General features: G+C 44.0%; 1 protein-coding gene across 1 annotated transcript; it reads left to right on the top strand.

The window, feature by feature from the left end:
- The first annotated feature begins 2,589 nt into the window (after positions 1 to 2,589).
- On the top strand, positions 2,590 to 5,180 carry c3orf80 (chromosome 3 open reading frame 80). Its single transcript, XM_004914434.4, has one exon. It carries the CDS (start codon positions 3,165 to 3,167, stop codon positions 3,738 to 3,740), a length of 576 nt encoding a protein of 191 aa, XP_004914491.1. The 5' UTR covers positions 2,590 to 3,164; the 3' UTR covers positions 3,741 to 5,180.
- Positions 5,181 to 15,682: the final 10,502 nt, after the last annotated feature.

Below are 15,682 nucleotides of genomic sequence, written 5' to 3'. Positions count from 1 at the left end.
GCCCACATACGAGTACCTGGGGTGATGACATCATTGCGCCAACCCCATCACATGCACCCCGCAGTAATACAGGTGTATGTGACAGGGTTGGCGCCATAATGTACTTATGCGGACCAGTCACACATGTGTAGAGAGCAGCTACTGTGTAGAAAGCAGCTACTCTGTTAAAAACAGCTATTGTGTTGAAAGCAGCAGTATTGGAAGTAAGTTATAAAGTAGCAATGAAAATAATTTTATGGTTGGGGTCACCACAACATGAGGAACTGTATTAAAGGGTCGCGGCATTAGGAAGGTTGAGAAACACTGTTCTATATGAACGTGGCTCACGCATAGAAAAGGTTGGGGATCCCTGCTTTAGGGTAATGGCACATGAGACGCTTTACTGCCTACAGGAATTTCCTCTCTCCTGAGTAATGAAGCACCTAAAAACCTTCTGAATGAGATGAGTTCAAATCCCTGCTGGTAAAACACATGAATCACTCAATCATGTGAAGTTGCATTGAAAGGAAATTTCACTTAATCAGACAACTGATGTGGTTTACCAGCTTAGATTTACTATCATTGTGGTGAGAAGGTTAGCCTATGAAATTGACACTATACAGGAACAAATCTATCATACAACATGTCTAACATATATCAAGTGGATCAAAATATGCTCCGTCAGTGATGTCTATTATATGGCTTTCCAGCTGTTACAAATGAGAGTCAACATTCAGGAAGAGCTGTGGGATTGTAGCATGGACATCCCTGTTCTCTGCATTTATACTTATCTGCACTTGGCCAAATACTGGCCTACTGAGTGTATCAAATAAAACATCTTTGTTTTTTTAGTTGAAGTTGTTTTTGCATAACAGCATTTTAGTAGTACCTAGTTTATTTCTGTCCTAGAAGTGTATGATTCCACAGCCCACATTGCAGCTAGCATCTCATATACTTTAAACTAAAAGCTAAGACCTCTACTTTTAAAAAATATTTTTGTTGGTACAAGTAAAGCACTAATGACAATCGTGTCCAGACTCTCTAGGGCTCATTTACGTAACATCTGTTTGATAAATAGCGTGCAGGATGCGAGAAACACAATTTCCACTTTTGGCACTCTATGTTAATAAAAGCAATAGCATGTGATTTGCTTGGTGCAAGTCCAGAGAACATATTGATGTGCGGAACCCTGAAACGACTGTCGCATATAGACTCATAACGGTAATTCATGATTACAAAGTACAAATAGTTCAAAACACCACTTTTTTTTACCACAAAAGCTTTTCAACTTTTCAGCATTCCAGAATGATTGCACTGACTGTAACCTGGTGAAGAAGTCTGCGCCCAATTCTGTATGTAAATAGCACACATAGGTGCAATTTTTGCTGTCATATGTCATATATAAGTGTCAGCACATGACACAGTGGAAGGTGGGAACATGAACCTGCACATTGCTAACATGTGTGCTATTGAGGCAGTGGCTATATGCAGGTGCAAGGGAACATCAGTACACAGACAGGTGTTGGTAGGCAGCAGGGTTGTACCTTGTGGAACAGTCAATATGTTTCCTTCTGAATGCAAGTAAGGGGTATGTGCAAGTGCTAATTTGTGCATTTTGGCACTACAAGGTGAATGAGGTAACACTTACCTGACCAATTTGTGCATTTTGGCACCTAATTCTTGCAGTTACCTGTGGCTTACATAGTCAGTCTATGCAGTTACTGTGTTTAGCCTCTAAGTATCTGAAAAAAACGCTTTACCAGTTTCATTTTAAATTGCTTTTACCTCCTTGAAATATTGATATAGACGATTATGTTTCTGTGAGCTAAATAACTGATTTTTTATATACATATTTGCATTGCAGTTTTGTGTCCCCGTCTCTTTAGGAATCCTAATGTGGTAGCTACAATATTGATCTCCCTATGATGCGTGCTTATACATTCCAGAGCAACTAGACAGAATATATTATCAATCAATGCCAATCGGAGTGCAGCCAATACAAAATAATACACATAATGTGGAAAACTAGAATCTTGAGGCAAACAATTTGCAGTATGTCTCAGGGACAGCCCCACTGCCAGCTCTTGTTTCTATTTATTAACCCTGCAGCAAAGCTTTTGCCCCCATTACAGTGTGTTTCCTTGTTACATATGCAGAGTAAATAGCAAGGGGAACCCTGCAGGCAGTCATTCCCAGGGGACACCCCTAAAGTCACTGGAAACCACAATCCTAATGTATTGTTTGTAGTCTAATACAGCAAAGCTGCTGGCAAAGATAGGACTTTCATATGTGTAGCTGGCATTTCCCCCCAAATCCCAGGGATTCAAGCTGCTTGAACAGTGATAGTCTCCTCCTCAAATGACCTGTTAGCTGCTTGGGGCACTGATGTTAAATACCAATGGAACTGTTTGTAAATTGGAGCAATAAAACCACCTTAATTATCATTGCGATTACAGTGCTGTCTGGTTGGGGTACTAACATATCAGTAAATGCCCCTGTGCACATTGCACTATAAGGTGACCAAAGATAACACTTACCTTCATAAACGGCCCTGGGATTGGAGTGTAAGCTGCTTGGGACAGTAATGCCTCCTTACATGCCACTGTGATGGGACTGTAATCTTTTGGGGATGCTGAATGTTAACCCTTTATAACACACAGTGACTGGATAGAAGCGTCTTTTGTCCTTGCATCCCATTAGTAGTTGTGGCACTTGCAAGTGATTTATTCCCGGTGCTGGAAGGCTGTAGATAAGCTGCTGCGGCTGCTGCATACATTTCCGAGGTGCAGTAGCAATAATGACATGCTGTGGCATTCTGTGGCATGCTGTGGCAGTGTATGTGGGTCTGTAGGTCCTTCGCCATCAGGCTGACTCGCCAGGCACAGTGCCCCAGTATTCCCCCTGTGTGGCGCCCACATATCCGAAGCTGCCGCTACATTCACATTCATTCGAGCAATGATCAACCTGACTGAGCCCAAGGTCACTGGAAGAGGAAACCCTAAGAACGGATTGACAGCCTCCCCAGCAGCAGTGGCACTAACAGCAGCTTGCTGGGGGCTGCAGCTTTTCATTCCTCAGTCAGTCCCCCTCCCAAAAGACTCATCAAGATGTGAGGCTGCTAGTGACACTTCCAAAGAGTGCCTGCTGCAGTGTGTCTGCTCCCCCCGTACTCACAGGAGCCGAGGATGGTGCAGTGCTTAGTGGAGAGGTCCCTGCTGCTCAGGGCAGTGCTGCTATGGGCTGAGCTGCTGCAGGAGTCCCAGGCTGGCTGGAGCTGTGGGGATCTGCTGTGCGGAGACAAGGAGGGCTGCTGTGTGTTCGGGAATGTCAGCCACACGGAGATTAAATGCTGCAAACTGCCCTTCCACACTTTCCTGGACAATGTGGGCTGGTTTGTCAGGAAGCTGTCGGGGCTTCTCATCCTGCTGGTGCTGTTTGCCATCGGCTACTTCTTGCAGCGGATGATTTGCCCCAGCCCTCGCAGGTACAGCCGGCAGCCCCAGCGAACTCCGAGTGCCCCCGGGCTACTGAATGAGACCAGCTCGCAAGACTCTCTCATAGACAGTGTCCGACACTTGCCCGAGCATGAGCTTCACATCATCTCCTCGCCTATTTTCCTTCAGCTCCCAAGCTATGAGGAGGTCAAGTACTTGCCCACCTATGAGGAGTCCATGAGACCCAACCAAGTGATCCTGCCCGTGTCCCAGATACCTGCCCAGGCACATGAGGATCCCAGGCCAGGACCCCAACCCGCCTTCTGAAACTGCTGGAACGGCTTAGGGTGAAACAATGACTTCAAACACAGCAGTTCACCCCATATTTGCTACCAGTCAGTCCTGCCTTCCCTCCTACCCTAATAACAATCCCGAGTCTGTTCCAGCACCTCACTGGCATCTCCTCTGCCCCCATCTCAGCCCTCAGCCCTTCCCGGCTGCACTATTTACCTGTCCTGCTAAGCACATTCATATTCCTCTCTTTCCATTAACCACTTTAGCATCTGACGCGTCAAATCGCTAATGTACAAGCGCCAATTCCCCATGTTTCTGTGGAGCACTGACTGCCTGTGTCGGGGCTGCAATGAGCAGCAGGTATTTCAGCTCTCTCTGTTCTGAAGGGAGAATTCCAGCAGCAATATTCAAGCAGAACTTTTATCATTTATGTAGATCAGTTTTGCTGGGTTCTTACTATAGAGTGTGTCTTTCCAACCTGGAGTAGTGAGGGCAGGCTGGGGGTTGCAGTACTACAATACAAGAGAGCTGCAGGTTGGACAGCCATGCTAGGATGGAGAGCAGTCTATTTCCCAAGACTGGGTTAAAGCACAACTATCCTGCTGCCCTTCTAATGGTTATTCCACTATGTTGTATTATCCTTTATTTATCATTGTGTTGATAGTTCCCATAGTTCATTCAGTGTATTGCTAGATACATTGTTCTGTAATGGTATATAATCACCTTCTAAACCAAGAATTTCCAAGTTGTTACCTACTGAATTGAACTGCACTACTACATTTAATTTGGACTTTAACCACTTTCCACACCACACTGTACCAATCTTATAGAACCTTGCTTGCACTTTCCATATCTGGTTTAATATTACAGGATGAGTTCTCCCCAAGTTCTCTTCCACCAACAACCATGCTGCCATAAAGCAGTAAGATACCACATAGCCTGTATTTTGACTTGGATGTCACAATCTGCTTCCCATCATCAGAAAGAATCCTTCATCAGGAGTAATGCATCTTGATCCTTTATTGGGCAATCAATAAACTCCTAGGTATCACTTGCTAGAAAACTCTTGGAATCACATTCCCAGCTCTGGATACAAAAGCAATGAAATCTCATACATCTCATTTACATCTTGTTTGGTATGTATAAGCATTTATCTCAAGTGCCTGAGAATAGGATATTCTTTCAGCTGAACACATTAACCACTTAACCTTTGTTCAGGCCAGAAGGAATCTGACAGCTAAGGCCACTGTGCAAGTTGGAAGGCACCGAGGATGCGGCAACTCCAATCGCACACTGTGACTTCAAGGTGGGAAACTCCTGCACACCCAAAATATAAGGGTCTTCTTTTTAACATGAATATCAAGCCATAGACATTGCCAGGTGCTTGACTAACAGCTGTGATAGATTTAGAATGAATAACATGTCCCTACTTTATAAAATCATCATTTTTATAAGTTGTGCTTTGGCTCTGTGTTTTTATTGGCATATCTGGGGTAAATATACTGCATGGGGCCACATATAAGAGATACATGACTTTAATGGATATTCAGGGCAAGAGAATATAGAGATACATTTTAATATGCAATTTGAAAAAAAAATTAAATTAATGTTAATTGTTTGCAATATTTTTTTAGATTTTTTAGTTTTGTGTGGTTTTTTTAAAGCCCATTTTAAGATGGTCAAACCTAAAAGCCTTCTATATACTAAATATTTCCAACAAATGCCACATTTTCCTTGGGTTTTACCAGTCAGGAGTATTTTTATTGGAGAAGATCTGTTTACTGTTAAAATGTCAGAAGGCTGAACCCAAGGAGCACTTTTACCATGAGGTTTAGGGATGTCCAAAATGCAGCCACTCAGCTGGGACTGCAGGGCCACAGACAGGGCATTACTGGTACAGCACAAGTAATATCTATCTATCTATCTATCTATCTGTCTGTCTGTCTGTCTGTCTGTCTGTCTGTCTGTCATCTATCTATCTATCTATCTATCATCTATCTATCATCTATCTATCATCTATCTATCATCTATCTATCATCTATCTATCTATCATCTATCTATCTATCTATCTGTCTGTCTGTCTGTCTGTCTATCATCTATCTATCTATCTATCTATCTATCTATCTGTCTATCATCTATCTATCTATCTGTCTGTCTGTCTGTCTGTCTATCTATCATCTATCTATCTATCTATCTATCTATATTATATATTTATATGCAAGGCCCTGGGACCACAAGCACTGGGGGCCCACCATCAGACTTTTCATCTACTACAACTTTTGACTGAAGCACCCCCCAGAATTGGCAGACCCCTCATTTTAATCAGCTCAACATTTTTACTTTCTATTAGAACAAATGTCCCCTAAGGATGTATTTTTCATAGAAAGCAGTCGTTTGTGATCACAGTTTATCTTTTCCCAACATTATGGTACTGGCTGGTAAGCCTGGACTTCATGTCTATTTCAGTAAGCACATACCTTTTGTCTGTATTTCCTGCCTTATTGTATTCATGTTCTGGAGGAAGCTGGAGCAGCTGGAGGGGCCCACCAATGAGATCTTTGCCCTGGGCCCACTAGTACCTTAAAGTGGCCCTGTATATGTGTAATATATATTTATACAAATATAAATATGGGTATCCTCCATGCCAAAAACATACAGATAGGTTAATTGGAATCTGATAAAATTGGCCCAAGTGAAGTGTGAATGTAATAAGAACTTTAGATTGTAAGCTCCACTGGTGCAGGGACTGATGTGAATGATGGGTGTCCTCTGTAAAGTGGTGTGTAAATGTGTCTGCACTATAAATAAAGGATACTAAAGCTGTAAGGCTTTATGGAAATGATTATATTTCTGTAAATTGTCAGTAATATAAGGTTAAAGTTTACTGAACGCACTAGAGACTAGGGAAGACCACATAGTACCTTTACCCTCCAGTCACTGTCACTGCCATCATTTTGCCTGCTGCCCTAAAATTTAAGGTAAAGGAATAAGGCAAATCATCAGCACAGAATCATGAAATTATGGCTCTTCCAGCTGTGGTTGTAACAACACCTTTAGTTGAAACCTAAGGGCAAAGGCACAGGGAGATATTTGTTGTCCATAGTAAAAATGTTACAGCAAGCGACCAATCTACCAAAAATGTTCTGAATCCATTCTCTAACATTTGAATCGCTGCAGGTAAGTGATATTGCATGAAGTGATTCAGCTTAATCTCAGGAAAATGTGAAAGAACTGGTGCAAGTAATTTTTTAGTGCGAGTAATTTACTTGCGGCGATACAAATGTTAGCAAAGGGGATGGGATTTTGGGAGAATTGTTACCCACGGTAGCATATTTTGAAAGCGGGCAACAAACCTCCCAGTGTGCCATATCCCTAAGGGTGAGGGCAGACATGGAGATAAGTCACCCATGATAAATCTCTAATTTCTTAGTAGCTGAATGCACAGAAATGTCCTAATGTCCTATTTCTACATATTGATAATGGGTGAGTGCAGAGGATTTTTTGCGGTTGTTTATATGTATTTTGTGGTCACAGCCTCATTGCACCCCCGCCTAATGGTTTACAATTTAGTGGTTGAGCACAACTTTCCCTTTTTCTTGTGTTATTGTTTATACAGGAGCAGTGGCCAGCTCCATGTTATAGCCCCCACTATTCCCAGCTACAGTCAGGTGATCCCAATGGAGCCAATAAAAGGGCAACCATATGGGAGTTTTAACCTTATACGCAAGCATGTTGCAGGTAAAACTTAGTCCCTTTGCTCAGTGCTAATCTTAAATTACTTATATAGGTCAGTCAGTGTAGGACTGGCCAGAAGGGATGACTTTGACGTAGTTGGCCAGCTTGAAGTATATTGCAATGTACGGACAAACAATCCCTCTTTTTGGGGTGGGGAGGGAAGGCATTTCTTAGTAGCTGAATGCACAGAAATGTCCTAATGTCCTATTTCTACATATTGATAATGGGTGAGTGCAGAGGATTTTTTGCGGTTGTTTATATGTATTTTGTGGTCACAGCCTCATTGCACCCCCGCCTAATGGTTTACAATTTAGTGGTTGAGCACAACTTTTCCTTTTTCTTGTGTTAATTTCCTAAAAATGTTTTCCCACAGGCAATAATGTGAATATAAAACAAGTGTCTCGTTTTAGCTTTGCACAGTAGCCTAAAGTTGCCTTGCGGGCGACTAACCACCCTAACACTGCCACAGCATTTTGCAAAGTTACTTAAAGGGGAACTATCGTGAATGGAAACCTTGCTCAGTACTGACAGGCAGCTTGTGTTCTGAGCAGAGAGGAGTGGGAGAGGTCCAACCATTCTCGACTGACATATAAACTTCAACCCCACCTGCCCATCTTTCCTATCTGATAGAAAACCTGGAAAAGACTTTGAAGAAGGTCTAAAAATTCAACCCAATTCAGCCATCCATTGTCTGACCCTTTCCGTCTCACTTAATTTAGTCACCAACAAACTCCTAGAACTTCATTTCTTGTTTATTTATGAGAAAAAAATGAAAGAAGCCACATATCACTTACTTTTTCTTTGCTGAGCAGCAGCAATCAAGTTATTTGGTACGAAGGCCCAGCAATTTGAAACTTACAAGCCAAGTGAGCTGCAGGTGATGCTAGAAATGTTGTTTTTTTTTTTTTGCTTCCATGCTGGCACCAAAGCCTAACCAGGCCCGGATTTATACTTGGTGCGCCCCTAGGCCACCTGAAGTCGCGCCCCACCCCGCCCCCCACACATGCGCAGTAGCTCACCTTCTTCCTACCACTTGTTATCTGGTCCAGGAGCACTGAGAAATTGGCAAGCAGGAGAGGTAAACAAATCTCCTAGGCACCTATTTGCCCAGTGCTCTGTGGAAAAACAAATGCGGCTGGGCGCCCCTAAAATCTCGCCGCCCTAGGCCTGGGCCTTTGTGGCTTTCCCACAAATCTGGGCCTGAGCCTAACCTCCCTCCTCGCTACAGGCAGACGCATGGGCAAGTGAGTGTGCACGTGCCTTTGCTAGTCCAACACACAATCTTTCAGTGGCTATAAAGGAAGCAGACCCCACGGTCCAGGGCCCCCTGTTCCCAGCCCCCCACCCCATGACCACTGTTTTTTGTGACACTGAATTCTAGTGTTTGTGCAAAGGATTCCATTGTTTTGCCTAAACACCGTCTGGCACAGTTCAACCTCTCCCCATGGCACATGGGCTGGGCACAAATCCCTATAGCAGAGTGAATGCTACAGACTGACCAGATGGCACTGATCAGCCAATCAAGAAGCCTGAAAGCCTGGCTAGTCAGTCTACAGGTGAGCTCTCACTGAGAGACATAGAGAGGAGTCTGTGAATCCAACATACAGAAATCTAAGTGCCTGTACACACACAGTTGCCTGTGCAGGGGTCTGTAATATTGTTGCAACTTATGTGTCACTGTCACTGGAGGAAGTCTCTTTTATGCACTCCTTTGTTTTTATATCTGCATGTGTGAATTGCAGGAGGGTGACTGGCAGCTGATCTAACCTGTGGGCTAGCAGCAAAACCCAAATACAAAAGAGCCTGAAGTGCTATGTATATGTGAATATAAAGCTGCTTTACTGTTATATGTACTGTTCACCTATATTTTTGTTTCAAAGCACTGAAACTGTAAATGAGCTTTTTAGTGTTATATTGTTCTTGAGCAACTTGATTGTTATTTTTGGCCATGTGTTTGTGCCTCTGTTGGAATGCAGATCAATGATTCCAGATAAATACAGGTATTATAATTAACTAAATGATAAGAAAAGACTGTAGTCTGGTGCGTTTGTGCATCTTAATTATAGATCTGCTGCTGATCTGTTTCTGAGTACAATAGAGCTAATTCGTTGGCACAGTTGTGGATACAGAACATTGATTATTAATAGACGGAATATTGTACCCAACAATGTCAAATATTCTGTGACCATATAAAAGCACCAAGGCATAGGTTAGGTGGTCTTATATAGTTTACGGTGGGCTCTCTGGAGAGGTGAGTTAGGGGTCGTCAGACTGAGTTAATTGTAGTTAATGCAATGGGTGAACAGTAAATATTCAGTTGACTACAATTTTGGTCAGACGAGAGAGTCAAAAACTCTTCTGAAACGACAGTACATTCCCTTGCACGGCCCTTTGTCTTGGGGGAGCAACACAAGCATAAAATATTTCCTGGGTGCCAAATAAGGGTTGTTATTGGCTATTTGGTAGCCCCTATATCAGTGATCCCCAACCATTGGTTTGGGAGCAACAAGTTGCTCATCAACCCCTTGGAAGTTGCTCCCAGTGGCCTTAAAACAGGGTCTTATTTTTGAATTCCTGGCTTGGAGCAAGTTTTGGCTGCATGAAAATCAAGTGTACTGCCAAACAGAACCTCCTGTAGGCTGCCAGTCCACATAGGGGCTACCAAAAAGCCAATCATAGCTCTTATTTTGTACCCCCTGGAATATTTTTCATGCTGATATTGCTCCCCAACTCTTTTTACATTTGAATGTGGCTCACCGGTAAAAAAGGTTTCCCTGCCCTATATGGACTGTCAGAATACAGGAGGCTGTTTGGCAGAACACATGGTTTTTATACAACCAATACTTCCTTTAAAGCCAAGAATTCAAATACAAACACCTTCTTTGAGGTCACTGGGAGCAACATCCTAGGGGTTGGTGAGCAATGTGTTGCTCGGAAGCCACTGGTTGGGGATCACTGCAGTATGTGGTAGTAGTTTTGGTTTAGCTAGTTCTCTGAAGATTGGCGGATTTGGAATTGAGAGGACTATCTAGTAATTGTTTGTGTAATATATGCAGTAAAAGGCAAATCCAATGCAAGAAGCACTTACTGTTTAACAAGTTTGTCTTTCATAAAGGAAGTTTGCTCAGTATATATGTACATGCCTGTTCCTGCATTTACATTCTAAGGGGCTGATTTACTAATCCACGAATTCGAATCCCGAATGGGAAAAAATCAGATTGGAAACGAACATTTTGCGATTTTTTCGTATTTTTGCGATTTTTTTCGTCACCGTCACAACTTTTTCATAGCCGTTACGACTTTCGTGAATTGTCGCGACTTTTTCAAAGCCATTATGACTTTCGCAAATTGTTGCGACTTTTTCGTATTGAGCATGAAAAATTTGCGACAATTCGCAAAAAAGTTGCAAAATACCGATCATTACGAAAAAAACACATTCGGGCGCTTTTCGGATGTTCGTGGATTAGTAAATGTGCCCCTAAGTGTATGTTCTTCTTCATTATTTTTACTACTAGTTTTTTTTTATTTGCTTTCTCTTCCTTCATTTCCTAGAAGCCTACAAGACAACCCACTCCTTGTCTCTTCTCTTCCTTCATTCCCTACATGGGAACCCTGACTCACTGGCAAGTTACACTATTAATTATGTGGGGTTTTTACCATTTTTCTCTCATGTTATCCAGAAATTTAAAATACGTGTTTTATTACTCAGGTTGGACACTGTCAATTTAAATGAATTTGTTGGTTTTCAGCAAATTTTGTTTACACTGCATAATAAACAGGACCCTAAAGGGTTTATTTATCATTCTGTTTAAAAAGTGGAGGGAAGCATTACAGGTGATCTTGCCCAGGACACCCAATCAGCAATTAGTAATGTTTCACTCCACTTTTTACACAGCATAATAAACAGGACCCTAAGCCTCTGTATAACCCCCAGTGACTAAAACAGTCATCCAGACCAAACTGTTCTCATAATAGCTTACAGGGAAAATGTGAATGTCTATAATATTTAATACCAAAAAGAAAATACGGTGGGGTGCAAGTGGATGAAACTGGAACCTCCCAACCAGTAATACATAAAGGAAAAAAAGGCATTTATCTACTTGTAATTCAACTATTCAGATATTTGCTTTCTAACTTGTAGGTGACCAATTAAATCTAACTGCTGGTAGATCTCATGGCAGAGGCCAGGTGGCAAGAGTAAATCACAGGGTGACAAAGTCTGGGTCCCCCTGGCTTACACACTATAATAAATATGCTCCTAACTGTAGATATTTGTATCACAACAGCCTTGGATATTAAGCTTGTTCAAGAACTCATCCAAGGTATTCTCAAAGACAATCTGCCATTACAACACCCGGCAGCACATTCCCCAACCTCACTGTCCTCACCATGAAAAACCACCTACGCAGCTTCAAATTAAAGTTCCGTTCCTCTAATCTAAAGGAGGGGCCTCTGGTGCACTGGTCTATAACCCCCTTTAATGTATTTGTACAAAGCAATCATGTCCCCTGCAGAAAAAACGACCCCAACCATGACAGTCTAACCTCATAGCTTAAACCTTCCATCCCCTTTACCAGTTTAGTTGCAGTCTCTGCACTCTCTCCAGCTCATTAATATCCTTCTTAAGGACTGGAGCCCAAAACTGCACTGCATACTCAAGGTGAGGCCTTACCAAAGAAGCAAAATGATGGTCTTTTTTCTGCAAGATAGTAGTTTATTTGCTTAAGTAGCCACAGTATGATACTGCCTGGAATTACTACTGTTATTTTACCGTTTAGCGTGTAATTTGTATTCTTATTACTTCTACCAAAGTGCATAACTTTTCACTTTGAACCTCATTTTCCATTTTGCTGCCCATCTGAGGTACTCCACTAACACTGGCCCAATTAGAAAATGTTCCATTTACCACCACTATCTGTAATCTATCCTGTTATGTTCCAGGCCACTGTTTCTCAGTTTTATCCTTAATTTTGTGTGTGTTTATGTATCAAATGCTTTAGCAAAGTCCAAATAGATGACATCCACTGCCATTCCAGCATTGAGGTTCCTGCTCACAAGCTCTATACTTAAGTTCTATGAACCAAGGACCAGGACAAGATACAGACAACAATGTCAACTTGGCAGACTAAAAAGGATTTGTTTACTCACCGATAAAGCCTTTTCTCGGAGTCCCGTTACGGCAGCACAGGTACAAGTGGGTTAATGCACTCTTCCCTTTAGGAGGCAGGATAGCAAAAGAAAAAAGGGGGCTGGGGACCCTCCCCAGCCTTCCCCTCCCACTTCCCTGCATTAACCCCTCCTCCGACAGTTACGGCTAGCACAGCTGATGAAGGAAGTAAACAAATCCTCTTTTCTCGGTCGTCCCTAGGCAGCACAGGTACAAGCGGGTTCGTCCCAAAGCAGAGAGTAAACGGGAGGGAAATACTTTTAAACAGGAGTAGAAATAGAGTAGTTGAGAGTAAGAACTTAACCAAAAGGTGAGAATGCTCTAACATGGCAACTGAGAGTGAGCGTTATTGCTGCACAGCAGACTGCAGAACTTTTCGGCCGAAGGCTGCTTCCGCCGAAGAAAACACGTTGAACTTGTAAAACTTTGTGAACGTGTGTATGGAGGACCATGTGGCCGCTTTGCAGATCTGCTCTGTTGATGCAGCGTTGGCCAGTGCCCATGAGGTGCTGAGGGCTCTGGTTGTGTGTGTCGATGTCTTGAATGGGATAGGTAAACCCTTGTCCCGGTAGATCGAGGTAATTAGGCTCTTGATCCAGCGAGCGATGGATGCCTTGGAAGCCTTAGCCCCCTTGCGTTGGGGGCCGTACCCGACAAAGAGTGAGTCTGATTGTCGCAAATCTTTTGTTCTGTGTACGTAGAACTTTAGTGCCCTCACCACATCTAGGTTGTGTAGGAGCCGTTCCTGTGGCGATGATGGTTTAGGGCATAGTGAGGGAATAACAATCTCTTGATTAAGGTGGAATGCTGAGTTGACTTTCAGAGATGAAAGTGGGGAGGGTTCGCAGCACGGCTTTGTCCTCATGAAAAATGCAGAATGGAGGTTTATGGGATAAGGCTCCCAGCTCTGAAATCCTTCTAGCTGAGGATATTGCTACCAAGAAAGCTACTTTCCAAGTGAGGCGTTTCAGATCAATTGTGGCCAACGGCTCAAATGGTGGGAACTGTAATGTGCGGAGCACTAGGCTTAAATCCCATGGAGGAAAGGGATTCTTGTACGGTGGTTTGATATGCATTGCTGCTTGCAGGAAAGTTCTGACATCTGGGTGTGTCGCTAGCTGATGCTGAAAAAGCAGTGAAAGAGCGGAAAGTTGTACCTTTAAGGAGTTAACCCCCAGGCCCTTGTCCAGGCCGTTTTGGAGGAACTCCAGTAATGATGGTATATGGCATCTGGATGTATTGCGCTGTGTGTCGGTGCACCAGGTGAGGAAAGTTTTCCAGATACGATGGTAGGATTTCATGGTGACGATCTGCGGGCTTTCATGAGTGTGGAGGTCACCCTGGTGGAGAATCCATTCCGGGACCAGATGGCGGTCTCAATAGCCATGCCGTGAGAGCTAAGTTTTCCAGCCCAGGGTGGAGAAGTTCGCCCTGGTGTAGGAGATCCGGTCTTGCTGGGAGCCTCCACGGCGGTGCTATTGCCAGTGTTTGGAGTTCGGAGAACCACGGTCTTTTTGGCCAGAATGGGGTGAGAACTATGGCTGTGGTTTGGAACTGCAGCAGTCTGCGGAGGACTGGATGGATCATGGGAATGGGAGGAAATATGTACACCAAGTTGAAGGTCCACGGGGTGGACATAGCGTCGATCGCCAGTGCTTGTGGGTCTCGGTATCTGGTGCAATAGTGGGGAAGCTGATGATTGAATCGGGAGGCCATCAGGTCTACCTGTGGTCTTCCCCATCTTCGCGTGATTTGTTTGAATACTGCTGTATTGAGGGCCCATTCCCCTGGATCTATAAAGTTGCGGCTGAGGAAATCTGCTTCCCAGTTGAGGTGGCCTGGGATGTACACTGCTGCGAGGTGACAGCAATTGTCCTCCGCCCACTGAATTAGCCGGGAGACCTCTTTCCAGGCGGCCCTGCTCCTTGTACCTCCCTGGTGATTTATGTAAGCCACGGTGGTGGCGTTGTCTGACTGGACTTTTACCGGGCGTCCGCCCAGCAGGTGGGACCAGTGAGTGACGGATAGGTACACTGCTCGGAGCTCTAGTAAGTTGAAGCCCTTTTTCCTGTGTGGACCATTTTCCTTGAACCTTCCTGTGACTGAAGACGCCGCCCCAGCCGAGTAAACTGGCGTCTGTTGTGATGATGGCCCAGTTGGTGAATGAGCAGGTTCTGCCTCTTAGGAGTTTGTTGGGTTGGAGCCACCATCTTAAGGATAGTCTTGTGGAGTGGGACAAGTGTACAGGGCTTCTGAGGTCGTGGTGAATTCTTGCCCATTGTCTGAGGAATTCCAGTTGCAGTGGTCGCATGTGGAATTGGGCAAACGGTACTACCTCTATGGTTGAGGTCATCAGGCCTAGGAGACGCATGCAGGCTCTTGCGGTGAGTGTCGTGGAGGAGATGGCCTGTTGTGCGGTAGCTGAAAGGCATCTCTGTTTTTCCGTTGTCAAGGAGACTTTGTGTTGACTGGAGTCGAACTGGACGCCTAGAAAGATGATGGACTGTGTTGGTTGTAGTGTACTTTTCTTGAGGTGTATTTGCCACCCGTGTGCTTCTAGGATGTGCACGAACGTTGTGGTTGCGGTGAGTGCTTGCGCGTGAGATGGGGCTCGTAGTAGGAGGTCGTCTAGGTATGGGAGTACGTACAGTCCCTGTTGTCGCATGTGAGCCACCAGGGCTGCCATCACCTTTGTGAAGATGCGTGGTGCCGTGGCTAGGCCGAAGGGGAGAGCCTGGAACTGGAAGTGACCTCCCGCGAATGCGAAGCGTAGGTATTTTTGGTGATCCCGGTGAATGGGTATGTGTAGATATGCATCTCTTAGATCGATCGATGTGAAAAAAATCTCCTTGCTGGACATTGGCTATGACGGACTGAAGTGATTCCATTTTGAATGTCGGTACAAACAGGAACCTGTTTAAGGCCTTCAGGTCTAGTACTGGTCGAAAGGACCCGTCCTTTTTTGGGACGAGGAATAGGTTTGAATAGAAACCTGTGTACCTTTCCGTTGTTGGGACTGGTATGACCGCTTTGGCTGTCAGCATGGTGTTTATGGCTTGTTTGAGAGCGAGTC

Source organism: Xenopus tropicalis, chromosome 5 (assembly GCF_000004195.4).
Source record: "Xenopus tropicalis strain Nigerian chromosome 5, UCB_Xtro_10.0, whole genome shotgun sequence".
Taxonomy (NCBI): Eukaryota; Metazoa; Chordata; class Amphibia; order Anura; family Pipidae; genus Xenopus; species Xenopus tropicalis.
The sequence above is the reverse complement of the archived record's forward strand: the minus strand, read 5'-3'. Positions and strand labels throughout refer to the sequence as shown.